Genomic DNA, 20,339 nt, shown 5'->3' on the forward strand with positions numbered 1-20,339 from the left:
TTTTCTGGGGTTTTATCTTATTTCTTCATCTGATACATAGCCCTGTGCCTTTTCATCTTGTCTATCTTTCTGTGAATGTGGGTTTTGTTCCACAGGCTGCAGGATTGTAGTTCTTGCTTCTGCTGTCTGCCCTCTGGTGGATGAGGCTATCTAAGAGGCTTGTGCAAGTTTTCTGATGGGAGGGACTGGTGGTGGGTAGAGCTGGCTGTTGCTCTGGAGGCCAGGGCTCAGTAAAACTTTAATGTACTTGACTGCTGATGGGTGGGGCTGGGTTCCCTCCCTGTTGGTTGTTTGGCCTGAGGCAACCCAACACTGGAGCCTACCCGTGCTCTTTGATGGGGCTAATGGCAGACTCTGGAGGGCTCACACCAAGGAGTACTTCCCAGAACTTCTGCTGCCAGTGTCCTTGTCATCAGGGTGAGACAGAGCCATCCTCCACCTCTGTAGTAGACCTTCCTACACTAGCAGGTAATTCTGGTTCAGTTTCCTATGGGGTCACTGCTCCTTCCCCTGGGTTCCGATGCGCAGACTACTTTGTGTGTGCCCTCCAAGAGTGGAGTCTCTGTTTCCACCAGTCCTGTCAAAGTCCTGCAATCAAATCCTGCTAGCCTTCAAGGTCTGATTCTCTAGGAATTCCTCCTCCTGTTGCTGGATCCCCAGGTTCGGTAGCCTGACGTGGGGCTCAGAACCTTCACTCCAGTGGGTGGGCTTCTGTGGTATAAGTGTTCTCCAGTTTGTGAGTTACCCGCCCAGCAGTTATGGGATTTGATTTTATTGTGATTGCGCCCCTCCTGCCACCTCACTGTGGCTTCTCCTTTGTCTTTGGACGTGGGGTATCTTTTTTGGTGAGTTCCAGTGTCTTCCTGTTGATGATTGTTCAGCAGTTAGTTGTGATTCTGTTGTTCTTGCAAGAGGGAGTGAGAGCACGTCCTTCTACCAAAACCACATGGGCAGGCAGATTCTTAACCACTGCGCCACCAGGAAAGTCCCGGTGCTGATTTTTTAAAAACTTAATGATTTTGCCCCAGAGGTTAAGTGATAACGATTGGTAGCAGCATACACCCCTGACTTCTCAGGTGTTTCTCGTTGTCTCAAATGTTCTTCCTTGACATTCCAACTGAAAATGGTGGCCCAGTTGTCTCTATATGTTGCTCAGTTTAATTTCCATTATGGCATTTATTACTACATGGGATGACCTCATTTATTTGCTGTCTCTTCTCCTACAGTAATGCAAGCTCCATGAGAGTGACAATACCATCTGTTTTATTTATCACTGTCCCCAGTTTCTTGCACAGTGTCTGACGTGTTTCTCAAATAAAATCTTTTCAGACTTTGGCCACCCAAAGTTGGCACCCTTTCTCTTGCTTGCATAGAGCACTTTGTGTTACTGCTTTTATAATATTTTATTGTAATTTTCTTTGAAAGTGTTTGTTTTATATTGCCTGGTCCTTTATTTCGATCAAGGACTTTTTCTGTTCGTTTTTGTGTCCAGGTCCCTGGTATACAGTGGACACTCAGATTTTGATTGAGAAGGTGAAAGCCTTCCATAATAGAATTTCTGATCATCTGAACCTTTTTCTAAATTTCTTAGACCATTTTAGAGTATTTCACCTGTTGTTATTCTCTCATTTTTCTTTCTGCTCTTGAAAGTCACTCACTCCATCTAAGAGAGGCCATATGCTGGTAAGGAGAATTCAAAATTTTGAAAGGGAATCTAGACAAGAGTCCTTGCTCTGCCACTTCCTGGTTTGGGGATACTTTCTAAATTCCTCAGAGCCTTGTTCGTCATTTGTAGAGAGATAGTAATACTCATGTACGGTCTACAAAACCATCCTGTTTTCTTAACATAAATAGAATCTGAAAAAATAATCTGGCTTTACTACATCTGTTAAAAGAAAAACAAAGCTTGATTTCCCAATCTTCTAATTGCCTAGATAACGCATATTAGACATGTTTAGTTTTGGGCTTTATTGACTTGTTTGTGTGAAAATTGAATACCAACTACAAATTAGGCAGAGGCAATGTAAATCATTGGTCAAGAGGACTTCATTTTAAAATAAAGGGCATTGTTATTATAATTGTATAATTTGTCACACTTTTAACTTGTAAGAATATTTTTGTACAAATACCTTAGAAATACTTAAGAGGATTGGTTGGTACTGGCTGAACATAAATGTAGTCTCATGGTAAGTTTACATAAATGTGCACGTGGTGAATTATATCTTGTCTGGGCTCAGCTTTAAAGACGTGTCATCAACTTGCTGTCAAAGTGTTGGGTCAAAGAAAGAGTGGACTGCATCCTTCAGTGTTTTCATGTTTTGCTCCTTTGAGTGAACATAACAATTTTCTTTTTTATAATTATATAGAATTATTTGGAATTCACTGGTTTTCTTTTTCATTATGTTTGAATATTATTGGTTTGACCAGGGAGAGCTGCTTAAGTATCTAGGCAGTTAAGCTATACACTCTATGTCTATAAGGGAAAGGACCGAAATACAAAATCCATATTTTTAGTCACTCCTGGCAGAGGTTACAGCATAAAGTAGGTAAGTCTGAGACTCTAACCAAAGGCCATAAAAATATGCGGACTATGGATACTTAAATGTGTTTAATATTGCTTTTCTTGAAAGGCTTCACTTATAGATTGCCTGTTTCCAAAGTGGAGATGTCTATCAGAAGATATGTAGCTGCTCAAAAACTCTTATTTCTGGTTATGACTACAGATTTGATGAGGGAGATGTAAGAAAAGAAAGATTTTCATCTAAAACATAGATTTGTAACATAAACTTTTCTAAGACTAAAATAAGATCTTTTCAATCAGAAGAATGTTTTATATCAATATATAGTTAGTTTTTTACACATTATGTAGAATATAGTTGTGAAACATTCACCTCAAAATCTGAGCAAGTTACTAATGAAAGAAATGGCTTTTCTAGGTCCATAGAAAATAGCAAATAGTTTGATTCTGTTCCACTGGATGTAAGTTCCAGTAGAGCAAGGGTTTTTGTCTATTTTATTCAGTACCCTATTCCCAGTGCTGAACAGTGATGACACATAGTAGGTGCTCAGTAAATATCGAATAAATGAAAAAAGTCCCTTTACCATTATTACTGGAATAGCTTTTAATGACAATTTTTTACCAAAGTTTTTACAGCAATTTGTTCATCAGGTTATTTCCTTTCATTGTTTTTATTAAATATTGAGAAGATATATTTATATGTCGTTGTAAGGGATAAAGATTATAGTCCTTCGATACCCATACACATGATTAAGTTTTAGAAAAATTACACTACCATTACCTTCAAAATCCTTATGTGGCTTTGTCCAACCCCACCTCTTCATTCTTCTCTCAGAAGTAGTAACCACTATCCTGAATTTTATGTTTATGGTTCCCTTGGTTTTTTTCTCTATTTTGCCACATATATGTGTACTCCTAATATATTGCTTAGTTTTGAGTGTTTTTGAACTTCATATAAATGAAATCATGCTCTGCTTTTTTTTCTGTATCTTGCTTTTTCTCATTCAAAATTATTATATTACTGAGATTTATTCACGATGTTGCATGTAGCTATAATTCGTTCATGTTTACTGCTGTAGAGTAACCATTATGGGTATATTATAATTGATTTATTAATTCTGTAGTTGAAGAATGGATGTTTGGGTTGCTTACAATTTCTTGATATTACGATTAGTGCAGCAGTGAACATTCACATGGCCTGAGTCTTCCATTGTAAAGGAGGCCTTTGTAGCTCCTTCCAGCTGCCTTCTGTGTCCTCCTAATAGGACCCCATTAACCTTCAAAAAGCTTTCTTCCTTTCTGGCCTGAGATCTCCCTGCTCCATCTTGTACTTCTGCTGCTGCAGACTGATGTCAGCTATTTCTTCAAGGAGTCCTGGCTCATGGTAGGGGAGAATTATATTAAAGCCCAAAGGGACTTCCCTGGTGGTGCAGTAGTTAAGAATCCAAATGCCAATGCAGGGGACATGGGTTCGAGCCCTGGTCCGGGAAGATCCCATATGCCGTGGAGCAACTAAGCCCGTGTGCCACAACTACTGAGCCTGCGCTCTAGAGCCTACAACTAATGAAACCCATGTGCCTAGAGCCCATGCTCCACAACAAGAGAAGCCATCGCAATGAGAAGCCTGCACACCACAACGGAGAGTAGCCCCTGCTCACCGCAACTAGAGAAAGCCTGCATGCAGCAACAAAGACCCAACACAGCCATAAATTAATTAATTAATTAAAAAAAAAAGAGTCCCAGAATCTGGGTGCTAGGGGTGCTCTTTTCTACTGAGTTGGCAATGTTTCTAGTTATTTCATTCTGTACAGCTTGAAAAAATGTATTTTTGAAAATCGTGAGTTTATGATGATATAGTCAATTCTGTTTAACATTACAGTGTTTTACTCTGTTCTTTGATTTTATAATTAGGTGTTTTTTTCTCTTATCCTGAAATTCTTGATGCCTAACATTATTAACCCCAAAATGTGTTTAGACTGCATTATGAGGAAAATGATTTCAGATAACAAAACCGATATCAACACTTCCAAGGAAATGACTGAATGAAATCTAAAATGGCTTTTCTAGTTCTTTTTGTCCTTGGAACGTTCTGAACTGTGTTCTAAAGTCACTCAAAAAACTTCTAATTCGAAAAGATACATGCACCCCAATGTTCATAGCAGTACTATTTACAGTAGCCAAGACATGGAAACAACATAAATGCCCATCGACAGATGACTAGATTAGGAAGACGTGCTATATACATACAATAGAATATTACTCAGCCATATGAACGAACGAGTATTGAGTTCCCTGTGCCATACAGTAGGTCCTTATGAGTTATCTATTTTATATATAGTAGTGTGTATTACAGGTATATTCTTTTGATCTCTACTGCATCATATATTTTCATTTACTCATGTTATTATCAGTACTAAATCCATGAACTTGCTACACTTTTATTTTCTATCCTCAAATATATAGAATAATAGGCTGCAATTAATCTACTCAGTAGTATCTAGCTAAAAAAGTGTAAAGAAAAATCAAAGACATGTTCTCTATTTGTGTATCTACTTGCTAGTTCTTACTGAGCTCATCTTGAATTAATTCAGTTAATTATTTAGGTTATGTCACTGTCATGGGTAAAATAAATTAAAATGTAGTGCTTTGTGTGTGGGGAAAAAAAGTTTTCTTCCCATAGTGTTTGATAAACATTATGTGTGTGTATGTATATGTAATGTGTCTTGTTTTGCATTTACATATCATTTAATTGATTCCACAATGAATTTGTTAATGATAAAAATTTTCATCCTGCCTAGGACATAAGTAACAAATATGATTATATTCTTCCAGGAAATATTTTTGTAAAATTGTAAAAGCATTATCTACATATTGGGAATATAGCCTTGAGCCAACCAAAGACCCTGAGCTCATGAAGTTTATATTGTGATACAGGAAACAGAGAACAAATCTGCTTCCTAGCTTCCTACCATCTAATGAACCTCAGCAGTTCCCAAAGTTCAGTAGCAATGCCAATGTTGTTAATTCTGTTCCCTGTGTGGCCTATCATTTTACTGTAACTATTTGAGGACTTGCATCAGTCTTTTCATCCATTAATATGGTTGGGTACCATACTAATGGTACCCAACTGGAATTGTAGAATATAGTTATTAAATAACTTTAAGGAGAAGCAAAATGTTATCTCTATTTTGAAACATCTTTGAAAATCTGTATTTACAAGATACATAGCAGGTATTTATTTTTCGTGGGAAAAAGATGGTTATTTACCTTATAGAAGAATTTATCTAGGGTTAGTTACTTTTAAAGAATAAGTTCCCTTAGTACATTTCAAATGATTCAATTTTCAAACATCCTACATACAAACTGCCTCAGATTTTTATTAGAATTTATTTTGTAAGTATGGACCACTCAATTATGAGTTGTAAAGAATAACAATTAAAGATAGCCATTGACATTATTTCATCTAACTTTATCTGTAATAATGTAAGATGTGTAAGGATATAGGTATAAGATATGATTAAATAAAAACCAAAACATTATCAGATATGGTCACAAATGTTAAGTGTGGCAAGGTGGAATTTTTTTTTTTTTTTTTTTTTTTTGCGGTACACGGGCCTCTCACTGTTGTGGCCTCTCCCGTTGCGGAGCACAGGCTCCGGACGCGCAGGCTCAGCAGCCATGGCTCACGGGCCCAGCTGCTCCGTGGCATGTGGGATCTTCCCAGACCAGGGCACGAACCCGTGTCCCCTGCATCGGCAAGCAGACTCTCAACCACTGCGCCACCAGGGAAGCCCAACGTGGAATTTTTTTACTTATCACCCCCTGCCTTTTTCTACCATTCCCCATCCTGAGAGGGGGTCATTAAGAAAGAAAAGACAAAAAGAATTTTGTTAGAATAATTAACAAAGAGTCAGTTAAACTTGAAGTGTGGGAAATATTAACATGATATGTTTTTCTTGTAGATTTGTTTGTTTTATAGGATGCCTAGGAGGGTGAGAATGGATGAAAAGAAAACTGAGTGAAACAACTGGGAGCTAGGACATTGAGGGTGGGCAGATGGAAAAAGAATTAGGGAGTTGATGGGAGTGGAGAACATAGAATAAGACCAGAGAGAGCAGGTCCTAACAGGTGTTACTCTGGTAGACTCTGATAGCTAAGTTATCTAAATAGGACAAATAAAGTTTTCATTTTCTTATAGGCTCCCAGTTTGTGTGTTCATCATTGTCTAATAATTCTTTCTGGCAATAGATTTCACTTTCCAAATGTTAGGGGTATAATTATCTTACGCATTAGATTTATGATGGAGGAAAGCAGGATCTGTTAAGGTTCAGAGAGGTGGTTGTGCTGTGATGGAGAGTATTCTCAGGCAGATAAGGACTAAGGACAAAGTGAAAGCTGGGGATCTGGCAGGCTTCACAATCTAGAGGAATCCTTTGATGAACATTTCTCTTTCCTGGACAGTTCCCTAAATAGACCTCCAGCAGCCAGTTTTGTGCTTGCCGAAGAAACCCATCTAGCTGCAGTTAAATATAAAGGCTTCAAATTAAAATGGGATTTGAGGGCTTCCCTGGTGGTGCAGTGGTTAAGAATCTGCCTACTAATGCAGGGGACACGGGTTCGAGCCCTGGCCCAGGAAGATCCCACATGCCGCGGAGCAACTAAGCCCATGCGCCACAACTACTGAGCCTGCACTCTAGAGCGCGCAAGCCACAACTACTGAGCCTGTGTGCCACAACTACTGTAGCCCATGTGCCTAGAGCCCGTGCTCCCCAACAGTAGAAGCCACTGCAATGAGAAGCCCACGCACTGCACCGAAGTATAGCCCCTGCTTGCTGCAACTAGAGAAAGCCGCACACAGCAACAAAGACCCAATGCAGCCAAAAATAAATAAAATAAATAAATTTATTTAAAAAAAATAATAATAAATAAATAAAATGGGATTTGAGTTAACCAACTCAGCTCATCCACACTAAAATATAACCAGGTAGTCAATCAAGTCTGCATAATATGCAGTTCTTCCCATGTTTGATAAGAGGAAAATAGTGGTCATCTGAGGTGGGAGAGTGCTAGAAGAGACAAAGATGAAGAAGAAAAAAAGGTTGAGATTTTAAAGAAGGCAAACCAAAGACTTCACGATTTTGCCTGGGTCTGACCTAGTGATCCTCATTTGGGTGAAGGAAAAACAACCTGTTCAAAAGTCTTTCTGAGTTAACTGCTGGTGTTTCTTTTCCACGTGGCATCAAGTGTGAAGTATTTCTTTTAAAGCGTATGCCAGCTTTTTTCAAAGGGAGCTTTGTTCTCAGGTGATCCAGTAATTGAAGTATCACTGCAGAAATTGGGGCAAAATTTAATTCATATTGCAGAACTCCTTAGTGTGCTTCACTTTCCAATCCCATTTCTCCTCCCCTTGTGCCTCCAAACACACTCTTCCTGCTCACTGCCAGAGTGATTTCAGAGGATTCTGTAACAAGTTCTCAGAGGCCCATTGTGAAGTAACAAAGAATCCCTGCAGTGAGCTGCAGGTTCTGTCCTTGCCTGCATTCCTAAGTGGAAGGCTGCCATCATCCCTCACTAATGGTAGAGTAGGACAAGCAGTGCCCAGGCCTGTAAGCTTGCCTCGAACTAGGAACCCAAGCAAGAACTCAACATGCCAGTCAAACCTGTTGGGCGGATATGTGGGCAGATGTTGAAGAACTTCTCTGGAAGAAGTATGCACAGTCTTCCTGTAAAGGGGATATGGGTGTGGAAACTGGGAATTAAATCCCCAAGGTGGACCCAGTGTTCCATGATCTTTTAAATTATGTTTAGGGGATTTTTAGTTAAGCTTTTTTTTTTAACCCCCTAACTTCTTTTTGTCTTAGTCGAGGGGATCCAGAAAGCAATCATGGTCCTTAAAGGTAAGTTTAAAGATGAATTCCCTACCGTCCTAAGATTATCACAGTCTAATCAGGTAATGTGATTTTATAACTTTGAAAGGATTATAAAAAGTATATTGTATTTTTAGTACCAATTATTTAATTTGTGATTTTGAGATCAGTATTTTAAGCTTAGGAAAACATTACTTTCACCTCAGAAAAACACCATTTCAACTCTTACTCATTGCGAGGGGTATATGGAAAACAGAAGGACTGTGGACAAGGAAGTGAGGTAGAAAGATAAATAAAGTTTAAGGACAGTCACTCTACCATTAGATTGGAAATCTAGAACTTTCTCATAGATACAATTGCAATGTAGTTTACTTAAGATTTGCTTAATATAAAGTCAGAAAAATATCTAGATGTACTTTAAAATCTGTGGCAATTAAGTCAGTGAAAAAACATAATTGATATGTTATAACAATGGAAAGATAAATATGGCATGGGTGTGTGTTTTAATATGGAAAGAAAATAGTGATATCAATTTAAACAAAGTACATATGCATATGTTTTAAACATCTGTTGCAAAAAGGTTTTAGATATAATATTGGGAGTGGAAGGAGATAGGTAGAGAATCATAAAGACATTTAGTTAGGAAAAAGTAACATCTTGTTTAGGGGACACAGGTAACCTGATTTACTCAAAAGTACACAACTCGTTTTTTTTAAATATTTATTTGGCTAAACCGGGTCTTAGTTGGGGCATGTGGGATCTTTGTTGTGGCATGCAGGATCTTCATTGTGGCATGCGAGATCTTCATTGTGGCACGTGGGATCTTTAGTTGCAGCATGCAAACTCTTAGTTGTGGCATGTGGGGTCTAGTTTCCTGACCAGGGATCGAACCCGGGCCCCCTTGCATTAGAAGCACAGAGTCTTAGCCACTGGACCACCATGGAAGTCCCAAAAGTACACAACTCTTAATGGGAAAGTGCTGTTTTAGTCATTTTGGCCACAGTTGGAATAGAATATGTTGTAAAGTTATATGGTACAGTAACAACCTACTTATCCAGAAATCAGACTTTTGGCAATGTCAACATGAGGAACATAGCTAAAACCTGGAAGTAAACAAAAAAGGGCTGTGAGTAACATAGTAATCACAAAGTCTGTATATTTCATTCCAAAGGAGAGGTATTAGAGCTACCTTTAACCATTCATCCAGATAACCAGGCATTAGACACTTAATAAATACTTTGCCTGGAACTGGGAAGAAGGAATACAGAGATTAAACAAAGCAGGGTTCCTTCAGTCAGTGAGCTTAATCTCATGGAGACAGAGTCATAAACAAGTAATTGCCATGGAATATGGTAAGAGGCATATACAATTTAGAGGAAGGAATGACTCTACATAGGGTAGTCAGAGAAGACTTCATGGAGGAAAGATGCTTAGACTGGGTCTCAGAGGATGAATAGGGAAAAATATTCCAAAGGAAGCAGTGTCATGCCAAAAAAGTATGAAACATCATAGCATGTTTCCAGAATGTTAAGTAAATTTGAATAAATGGCGTCAGTCTTGGGTCTAGACTTTAGGAATGGGTGATACTGAAATGTACGTATCTGGATGCACAGTGGTAAGGTGGCATCTAGGTGGTGGCTGGCTAAGTAGGAGAGGAAAAGCCAAAATGGATTTTGTCATTCCATATCTTAACCTTGGTGTCTAGTTGCTTCCTCTTTTTGTATCCCCCTAGTCTTGGTATAAATTCTTTTGAAACATGAGAGATTTTTCTTGGCTATGCTCTGGGGTATTAAGGAAAGAGATGCTTGGTCTAGGATGTAAAATGGTTAAGGCCAGCACAGTAGTGTCAGTAATTATTGAGAAAACCTCAAGGTAAAGCCAAGGAAGCCTAGGCCTGGAAAGCCCTGTTGTCCTTCCAAGTTGTGATTCTCCCACCATTGCCAATATTAGAGAAACTGGGTTTTATTTAATCGAAGTTGCAACTTTCTTTACAACTTCCTTCATCTCTTCCTACCCTCTGCATAGCCTCGTTATCACTAGAGCCATAAGTATGCTTTATGTGAAATAGATTGATATTCTGATCCCCAAAGAAATCTAAGTTCCTATTTCCAAATCCCTGAAGTCGTTCACTTATAAGAACTATACCCCACCCAAGTGAAGAATATAAACATAAAGTTACTTTATTTCTCATTTTCAAAACACTTACATTGTTCTTTTTCCACCATTTACTTTGAAGAAAGTGTTGCTGAGATTGGCAGGAAACCTGAGTAGTTAGGGGATATTATAACACATTGAAGTTATTTGCTCTTCAAAAATAAATTATCCAGAAAACAATGCTAATACTCTGTTCTTAACTAGATTATTTTTAAAGGTCAGATTAGAAATGTTGCAGATTTTATTATTTCTAGTGTGGTCCATAGTTCCCAAACATACTGAAAAGAATGGTTTTAAGACTACTTAGAGGGCTTTATTAATTGGGTTGTATTTTAAATCTTTAAGTTTTGTGATTGGCATTTAATTTTATTTATTTAGGAAAAAGCCATGTTACTGGCCTGGAATAAAAAAAAAAAAAGATTTAGAGATTTGGTGGGAGTGATGGTGGTGGAATTTTTATAGAGGAATACACCGAGAATACTGGTTATTAAATAGTTCTTCATGGCTAAAGATTTTGAAGGACATTTTTTTTCTGGGGCTGGGGAAAGTTAATTTTAGAATTTTGACTTGAGGTCCTGGCTTCTGAGGTCTTGTACTCTCCACTCCCTCCCTTCCAAGCAGCCCAGACCCCAATACGCTCAGTATCCACATCTTTTAGTAAAAGTAACTTTTTAAGGTTTACACTTGCAAATTGCAAATGATTTCCATATGAGGACTTTAAAATATTAAACTTTTAAATTTGAACGAATGAAAAGATGCATGCTACAATTAGGGAATTAAAATTTTTTAATTCAGATGATCTTTACTTGAATGAGAGAAATCTTTTATGGTAAATAGGGTCAATTTTGTGGGTTTTAATTATGAAAGGTGGTTTGTATTTTATTCTGTAATTATCTTGCACTTAACTGTATACTTCAAAATTGAGGATTGTAGACAGAGCATAATAGAATCCATGTAAAATTTTGGCCTTTACATATGTAGATACATTTTTCTGAATTCTCTATGCTTTCTTTTTTTCTTTTTAAACATGTGGGACAAAAACTGCTGGTGTTACCAAACCAGGTTTCTTTGTCCGACATGCAGAAAGCCTAATGCTGAGACGCTGAGGTTTGCAGCAGAGAAAGGGTTTATTCAAGAGGCAGCCAAGTGAGGAAACAGGAGAGCAAATCTCTGATCCACCTCCCCAAAGGCAAGGGGCTTGGATTGTTTGTGCATGAAGAGTATAGCGTAGTCAGAGAGGCCCGTGAAGGTGTTTGGAGGCAGGAAAAAGATGAGGTAATATCTGCTCTTTGTAGGCATATCTGAGTTACATACTTCTTCACAGGATGTATGTTCAGAAAATGTGGGTGTTAGCATGATCTGGGGGTGGAACTTTTGGCCCTCAGATGTCAAAAGGTCACCCATTGCACACTTGAGCAGGCTCAGTTGAATGGTCAAGTGGTCTTGACCAGTTTGAACTGGGCAAGATTAGCTCCATGTTTCTGAAGCAGCCATTACTGTAGCGACCCATATGTCAGAGGTGTTATCTGTAGGGGGTGGTTAAAGGAGTCTTGTGATATACAGTATTTGTCTAAGGTATGTGAAGCTTGGAAGGTACGCAATTTGCAGGAACAATTAAGGCAAGTTTGATGAGTGGAGGCAGATTACAAGCATAGGGATTTTTAACAAGACTCTCCCTTATTTGCTGTTCTGTAAGACAAGCTAAAGAATTGCTGTCAGTCGCCAGTTTCTGTTAACCCTATGGGGCACAGGTTCAGAATGAGCTTTTTAACCTTGTGGGGCACGGTTTCACTGGGGATGCACCAGTGATGTCTGGAAATTACTTGTATTGGCATTGGGGTTTCTAAATATAATGAGAGTAGAACTGTAACTAGAGTGTTCTATAATTCAGTTGTATATTTGTCTTTGGTGAGTTATTTCTTGTGGGACACTATCATTGTGAAAATTCGCAGAGCACGTTGTGCACTGAAATCTTTCTGGGTAGTTTCTAATTTAATATTTGTTATATTTTTCCAATATATATCTATACTAACTTGTTATATTTTTCTGATATTTTTCATTCATTCACTGAAATGAATATATTTATAGAGCACCCATTATGTACCAGACACTATTCTAGGCCCTGGGGAAAGATCAGTGAGCCAGATGGATATAGAACACTGCTGCCGTAAAACTTATGTCCTAAAAAACCCCAAACTTATATCCTAGTCAAATAGAAAACCAATAAACAAGGAAAATAAACTACAGATTATATTAATGGTAGGTCTTAAGGGGAAGAAAGCACATAGCAGAGAAAGGATATGAAGTAGGGGTAGGGATAAGGAGAACAATTGATGGGAAAGGTAAGACCAAGAGAGTCTTAGTGAGAAAGTGATTCTTGAATTAAGACTTAAAGGAAGTATCCACCTCCTAGAGTAATGAAAATAAAAACAAAAATAAACAAATGGGATCTAATTAACACATTATTGACCCAGGGGATTTTTGCAGAAACTAACGCCTGTGGCCGTAATACGTCTCGTCAAAAATGTGTTAAACTTAAAAACTTTTGCACAGCAAAGGAAACCATAAACAAAACAAAACCCTCAGACTGGGAGAAAATATTTGCAAATGAAGCAACCGACAAGGGATTAATCTCCAAAATATACAAATAGCTCATGTAGCTCAATATCAAAAAAACAAATAACCCAATCAAAAAAGGGGGGAAGATCTAAATAGACATTTCTCCAAAGATGACATACAGATGGCCAAGAAGCACATGGAAAGATGTTCAGCATCGCTAATTATTAGAAAAACGCAAGTGAAAACTACAATGAGGTATCACCTCACACCAGTCAAAAAAATCTACAAACAACAAATGCTGGAGAGGGTGTGGAGAAAAGGGAACCCTCCTACAGTGTTGGTGGGAATGTAAACTGGTGCAGCCACTATGGAGAACAGTATGGAGGCTCCTTTAAAATCAAAAAATAGAACTACCATATGACCCAGCAATCCCACTCCTGGGCATATACCCAGAGAAAATCATAATACAAAAAGATACATGCACCCCATTGTTCATTGCAGCACTATCTACAATAGCCAGGACATGAAAGCAATCTATGTCCATCAACAGAGGAATGGATAAAGAAGATGTGATACATATATACCACATGGAATATTACTTAGCAATAAAAAAAGAACAAAATAATGCCATCTGCAGCAACATGGATGGACGTAGAGATTGTCATACTGAGTGAAGTAAGTCAGACACAGAAAGAGAAATATATGATATTGCTTATATGTGGAATCTAAAATAAAGGGGGAGTATAATTGAACTTACTTACAAAAATAGAAGTAGAGTCATGGATATAGAAAACAAACTTATGGTTACCAGGGGATAAGGGAGGGAGGAGGGATAAATTGTGAGATTGGGACTGACATATACACATTACTAAATATAAAATAGATAACTAATAGGAACCTACTGTATAGCACAGGGAACTCTACTCAATACTTTGTAATGGCCTATATGGAACAAGAATCTAAAAAAAAAAAGAGTGGATATATGTATATGTATAACTGATTCACTTTGTACACCTGAAACTAATACATTATAAATCAACTATATTCCAATAAAAATTTAAAAAAGAAAAAGACTTGAAGGAAGTGAGGGAGCAAACCTTGGCGTCCTTGAGAATCAAATGGCATAGTTAGTTCAAAGTCCCTGAGATGGGAGTATACCTAACAAGTTCAATAAATAATGAAGGAGGAAAAGGGAGAGAAAAAGACTGTGAGGCCAGGGAGGTAAAGAAGAGGCAGCCTTTGTAGGACCTTGTAGACCATTGTATGTACTTTGGCTTTTACACTGAGTGCACCAGGAGGCCACTGAAGTGGTTGAGCAGAAAAGCAAGATCTGATGTGATCTAATTTTTAATTGTGTCTCTTTGGCTGATGTGTTGAGGAACAGAATGAAAGTAGGGAAGGGTGGAAGCAGGGAGGCCATTGATGAGGCTGATTTTCAAGTCTGGAGACGAGATGACAGTGGTATATAAATAAAGTGGACTGAGTGTTGGTACTGGGGCTAGTGAGGAGTGGTCAAATTCTGGGACTATTCAGAGAAAGAACTGAATAAGATTTGCTGACCGGCTGGTTTTATAGATGTACGGTAGTAAAAAGCTGATGTTACTAGAAATTGGAGTTCAGCATTAAAACTGCTGATGATAGAAAAATGGGCATGGCTCTGGAAAAAAGAAAAGTAATGGGGAAAGCAAGATATATATTCAAAGAATGGAGCTCAAATAGAGAAATATGGAGCAGGATTCTTGAATAAATCTGATTAAATGATGCTAAGTTTGTTTTGGCAAATGGTCTTTAAGTACCTTTGTTTATCTCTGAGGTGTTGGTGGTGGTTGGGAGTTGGACTTTCTTTTCTGACATTTGCTGATATGCTCAGATGATGAACATATGACAAAAAATATCATCTGAATTTGCACACTTTGCCACTGACTCCAGGATGTTTAGGCCAAGGGTCAAAAAATTAAAAAGGGAAAAAGAAGGAAATGAGGACTTCTTAATTTCAGTTCAACATTTAAATTTACACATATGGTTTGGTAGGAAAATACATAGCATAGAGAGTAGACAAAAAGGAAAAGCTGGTACCTCAGAGGGGAAAAACCTTTTATTTAAAAATTTTCTGTTAGAGCTAATTTAAAAAAATAACTCATTGAAAGTAAGAGTGAATTGGAACCATCATCATAAACTGGTGACTGTTTATTTAAAAAAGAAGAACGGGCTTCCCTGGTGGCGCAGTCGTTGAGGGTCCGCCTGCCGATGCGGGGGACACGGGTTCGTGCCCCGGTCCGGGAGGATCCCGCGTGCTGCGGAGCGGCTGGGCCCGTGAGCCGTGGCCGCTGGGCCTGCGCGTCCGGAGCCTGTGCTCCGCGATGGGAGAGGCCACAACAGTGAGAGGCCCGCATACCGCTAAAAAAAAAAAAAAAAAAAAGAAGAAGAACGTCTCCTTCTGCATCTTAAGGAATGTAAGTAGCCTTTCCCTGCTGTCACCTTTGTATTCCCAGAGCCACGAAGAACCATTGATCATGCACCCCCAAGCCCAGATTTGGTTTCTAATATACTATTCTTCTTAAAAGCAATAATGGTCTTCTTGGGAACAAATTTATTTCATGTTTTGTGGCAGGGAAAATAAAAGGGGTCAGAAACATATTTTGTTGTTAGAAATAATTCTTTCAGTTATCTAGGAAAGTATCAAAAAAGGCAGGCATTTTAAAAGGGAAATGCAGTCGTCATATTGTAACCATTTAAGCATTAAAGGGAAACAAAAATATTAATTAGGAACAAGTTGAGTCTGTAAACTCACGAGGATACTAAAATGAGAAAGATAACACAAAATGCGCTAAAGCATTATTATAATGCACTCGAATTTTTAAAAATATTGTCTATAATAAATGCTGTATTTTGGTGAACACATTATATGAACCTTGCAGGAGAATTTTTATTAATAGATTATTTATTACAAATAGGCTTATTTTTCTACAGAGATAAAAATTTAGAATTTCTGAAAGAGAGGAAAGTTGAATGGATCAATCTAGTATAATGTTTGGGGGAATGCATCAATACTGGTTAATAGAAATACATGTGTAAAGTCAGTGAATCCAAGCCAACACGTACAGATCACGAAGATTTTGTGAAGGAACTCACAAAATCAGAAGAGGGAAACTACAGAATGTTGTTTTGCAACTAAAGAAATGAAGGGTCCCTAAAACACTGAATGACCACATAGGCAAGGTTTCACTAAAGGTGGAACTGCACATATCCAACTCCTGTTTGCCCTGGCAATGTGGTCCTCACCTCTGGTTACAAATTATAATGAGAGAAAACACAGTACTGTTGGCCCTTGGTATCCAGGGATTCAACCAACCTGTGATTGAAAAAAATTCCAGAAAGTTCCAAAAAGCAAAACTTAAGTTTGTTGATTTACATAGCACTTACATTGTATGAGAGTTTATAAGTAATCTAGAGATGATTTAAAGAATAAAGGAGGATATGCATAGGCTATACGCAAATACTATGCCATTTTATATAAAGAACTTAAGCATCCACGGATTTTGGTATCTTCAGGGGTTCTGGAACTAACTAATCCACATGGGATGCCTAGGGACAACCGTAAATTGTAATCAGAGGTAAAACCAAACTTATTCCAGCTGCTCCACCTTGAGGAGGAGTTAGGAGGAAGAGTCAGTGCAGCAAAGCATAACGTCACAAGAGAAATTGAATCTGTATGTGCAGGAACTTTGGATACTGCAGACAATGTGGTTTCTCTTCAAGGTGTGCATGCAACCAGCTTAGATAATATCAAGTGATTGCACCTGTGTGTTCTTTTCACTTGTTCTACCTACCATGTAACTGCTTGTAAGGATTGCTGTGCTCTAAAGTGGCTTGAAATTATAGCAACTGTAGCAGCCCACAACTTAGTCCATCCTCTACTTTTCTACTGACGAGGAGGGTTGAGACCACAGGTGGGCTATTGGGACTTTTTTGCTAAAGTTAATAGATTAAGCCACGGTAGGACACCAGGTGTTGCAGAAGTACATCTTCATTGACAGGCTAGAACAGCTTTTGGTTATCTCCACTGACAAATGCTGAAGAGTAAGAGAAGTACTGAACTTTGATGACAAAAACAGCACTAATAAAATTATGACTTCAGGATAAAAGTTGAGGCATTTAAAATAAATATACAGCATGTTAGCTCTTAACCAAATATATGATGCTTATTGTAGACAAAAAAATCCAAAATATGTTTTGCACTTATATATTTGTACTCAATAATTAAATGAGATTCAAAGTTGTTTCTTTGTGTTATTAACCAACTCTTTCCCCCAAGTTATGTACTGAAAAGCCAGAATAGCTCATAAAATTACTTACATGAATAATGGAAATTATACTTGTCTGTTGCCTGGAATGCAGTCTAACCTGTGGTTCACTTTCTGCTAGAACAGAGAAAGAACTACATGTCCTGTGTTTTAGAAATGCCAGAAATTTTTCCTGTCAGAGTGCTCATAGAAGATTTGAAGTTTTCAGAACTACAAGTTTTGTAAGCGTGTGGATTAGTATATAGGGTTTTTGTTTCATTTTTCTTTAAACAGTACAATGCAGTGTGTATATATGCTATATTTTAACATTAAAAAATTTAAAGTAAATTGTACATTATGATTATGTATATATGCTATATTTTATATACGAGGCTGTCCACTCTCACCACTTTTATTCAATGTAGTTTTGGAAGTCCTAGCCACAGCTACCAGAGAAGGAAAAAAAATCAAAGGAATCCAAATTGGAAAGGAAGAACTAAAACTGTCACTGTTTGCAGATGACATGATACTGTACATAGAAAATCCTAAAGACGCCACCAGAAAACTACTAGAGCTCATCAATGAATTTGGTAAAGTTGCAGGATACAAAAGTAATATTTAAAAATCTGTTGCATTTCTATACACTAACAACAGACTATCAGAAAGAGAAGTTAAGGAAACAATCCCATTTACCATTGCATCAAAAAGAATAAAATACCTAGGAATAAACCTACCTGTGGAGGCAAAAGACCTGTACTTGGAAAACTATAAGACACTAATGAAAGAAATTGAAGACACACAAACAGATGGAGAGATATACCATATTCTTGGATTGGAAGAATTAGTATTGTTAAAATGACCATACCACCCAAGGCAATCTGCAGATTCAGTGAAATGCATATCAAAGTATCAATGGCATTTTTCACAGAACTAGAACAAATAATTTTAAAATTTATATGGAAACACAGAAGACCCCAAATAGCCAAAGCAATCTTGAGAAAGAAGAACAGACTGGAGGAATCAGGCTCCTGGACTTCAGATTATACTACAAAGCTATACTAATCAAAACAGTATGGTACTGGCACAGAAACAGACACGTTGATCAATGGAATGGAATAGAGAGCCCAGAAATAAACCCACACACTTATGGTTAATTAATCTGTGACAAAGGAGGCAAGAATATACAATGGAGAAAAGACAGTCTCTTCAATAAGCTGTGCTGGGAAAACTGAACAGCTACTTGTAAAAGAATTAAATTAGAATGTTCTCTAGCACCACATACAAAAATAAACTCAGAATGGATTAAAGACCTAAATGTAAGACTGGATACTATAAAATTCCTGGAGGAAAACATACGCAGAACACTCTTTGACATAAATAGCAGCAATATTTTTTTTTGATCCATCTCCTAAAAAGCAAAAATAAACAAATGGGACCTAATTAAACTTAAAATCTTTTGCACAGCAAAGGAAATCATTGACTAAACAAAAAGACAACCTACTGAATGGGAGAAGATATTTGCAAATGATATGACTGGTAAGGGGTAATGTCCAACATATATAAACAGCTCATACAACTCAACATTTAAAAATCCAACAACCTGCTTAAAAAATTGGCAGAAGAACTGAACAGACATTTTTCTAAAGAGGAAATGCAGATTGCCAACAGGCACATGAAAAGATGCTCAACATTGCTAATCATCAGGGAAATACAAATCAGAACCACAATGAGATATCATATCACACCTGTCAGAATGGCTATCATCAAAAAGAACACAAATAAATGTTAGTGAGGGTGTGGAGAAAAAGGAACCCTCCTACACTGTGGTTGGGAATGTAAATTGGTGTAGCCACTATGGAAAACAGTATGGAGATTTCTCAAAGAAAACTAAAAATAAAACTATCATATGACCCAGCAATCAGACTCCTGCGTATATATACAAAAAACCAAAAACACCAATTCGAAAAGATACATGCACCCCAATGTTCATAGCAACATTATTTACAATTGCCAAGATATGGAAGCAACCTAAGTGTCCATCAACAGATGAATGGATAAAGAAGATGTGGTGTATATATACAATGGAATATTAGCCATAAAAAAGAATGAAATTTTGCAATTTGCAGCAAAATGGGTGGACTTGGAGGGCATTAAAATGAAATAAGTCAGACAGAGAAAGACAAATACTGTATGTTATCACTTATATGTGGAATCTAAAAAATACAACAAACTAGTGAATAAATCAAAAAAGAAGCAGACTCACAGATATAGAGAATGACCTAGTGGTTACCAGTGGGGAGAGGGAAGGGGGGGTAACATAAGGTTAGGGGATTGGAAAAAAGGGGTTATTATGGGATTATATGAAATCATGTATGTTAAACTTCTGAAAATTGTAAAGCACTGTAGAATTTAAAGAACTTTTCATTCAATTAAAAAAAAAACAGATGTCTCAAGTTAATGAATTTAGCACTTTTCTATGTATGGGAAGAAGCAAGAGTCTGGGATCGTTAAAATCATTCCTTTGATATGCACCTTAACTAATAAAAATTTTTTAAGTAAATTGTACATTATGTATTATGTATATATGCTATATTTTATCATTTAAAAATTTTAAAGTAAGCTGGGAAACTATTTGTAACAGTTTTGAATAAGAATTATTATTTGAACAATTCAAACACTGAATGATATTTGAATACGAATTGTTTACTTTTGGGACTTCCCTGGTGGTGCAGTGGTTAAGGCTCTGAGCTCCCAGTGCAGGGGGCCAGGATTTGATCCCTGGTCAGGGAACTAGATCCCACATTCATGCTGCAACTAAGCGTTCACATGCCACAACTAAGGAGCCCATGTGCCTCAACTGAGGAGCCAGAGAGCTGCAACTAAGGAGCCTGTGAGCCACAACTAAGGAGCCCACCTGCACAACTAAGATCCAGTGCAACCAAATAAATAAATATTTTT

The 20,339-nt window shown here is 37.6% G+C and overlaps 1 protein-coding gene across 1 annotated transcript in view; it reads left to right on the top strand.

Moving 5' to 3' along the window:
- The first annotated feature begins 8,005 nt into the window (after window positions 1-8,005).
- SPATA9 (spermatogenesis associated 9) overlaps window positions 8,006-20,339 on the top strand; it is a 30,115-nt gene continuing 17,781 nt past the window's right edge. Inside the window, exons 1-2 of the mRNA XM_060009150.1 lie at window positions 8,006-8,226; window positions 8,380-8,468. Coding sequence (XP_059865133.1) covers window positions 8,166-8,226; window positions 8,380-8,468 — 150 coding nt within the window. The 5' untranslated portion in view covers window positions 8,006-8,165. The remainder of the gene's footprint in view (window positions 8,227-8,379; window positions 8,469-20,339) is intronic.

Source organism: Delphinus delphis, chromosome 3 (assembly GCF_949987515.2).
Source record: "Delphinus delphis chromosome 3, mDelDel1.2, whole genome shotgun sequence".
NCBI classification, from domain to species: Eukaryota; Metazoa; Chordata; class Mammalia; order Artiodactyla; family Delphinidae; genus Delphinus; species Delphinus delphis.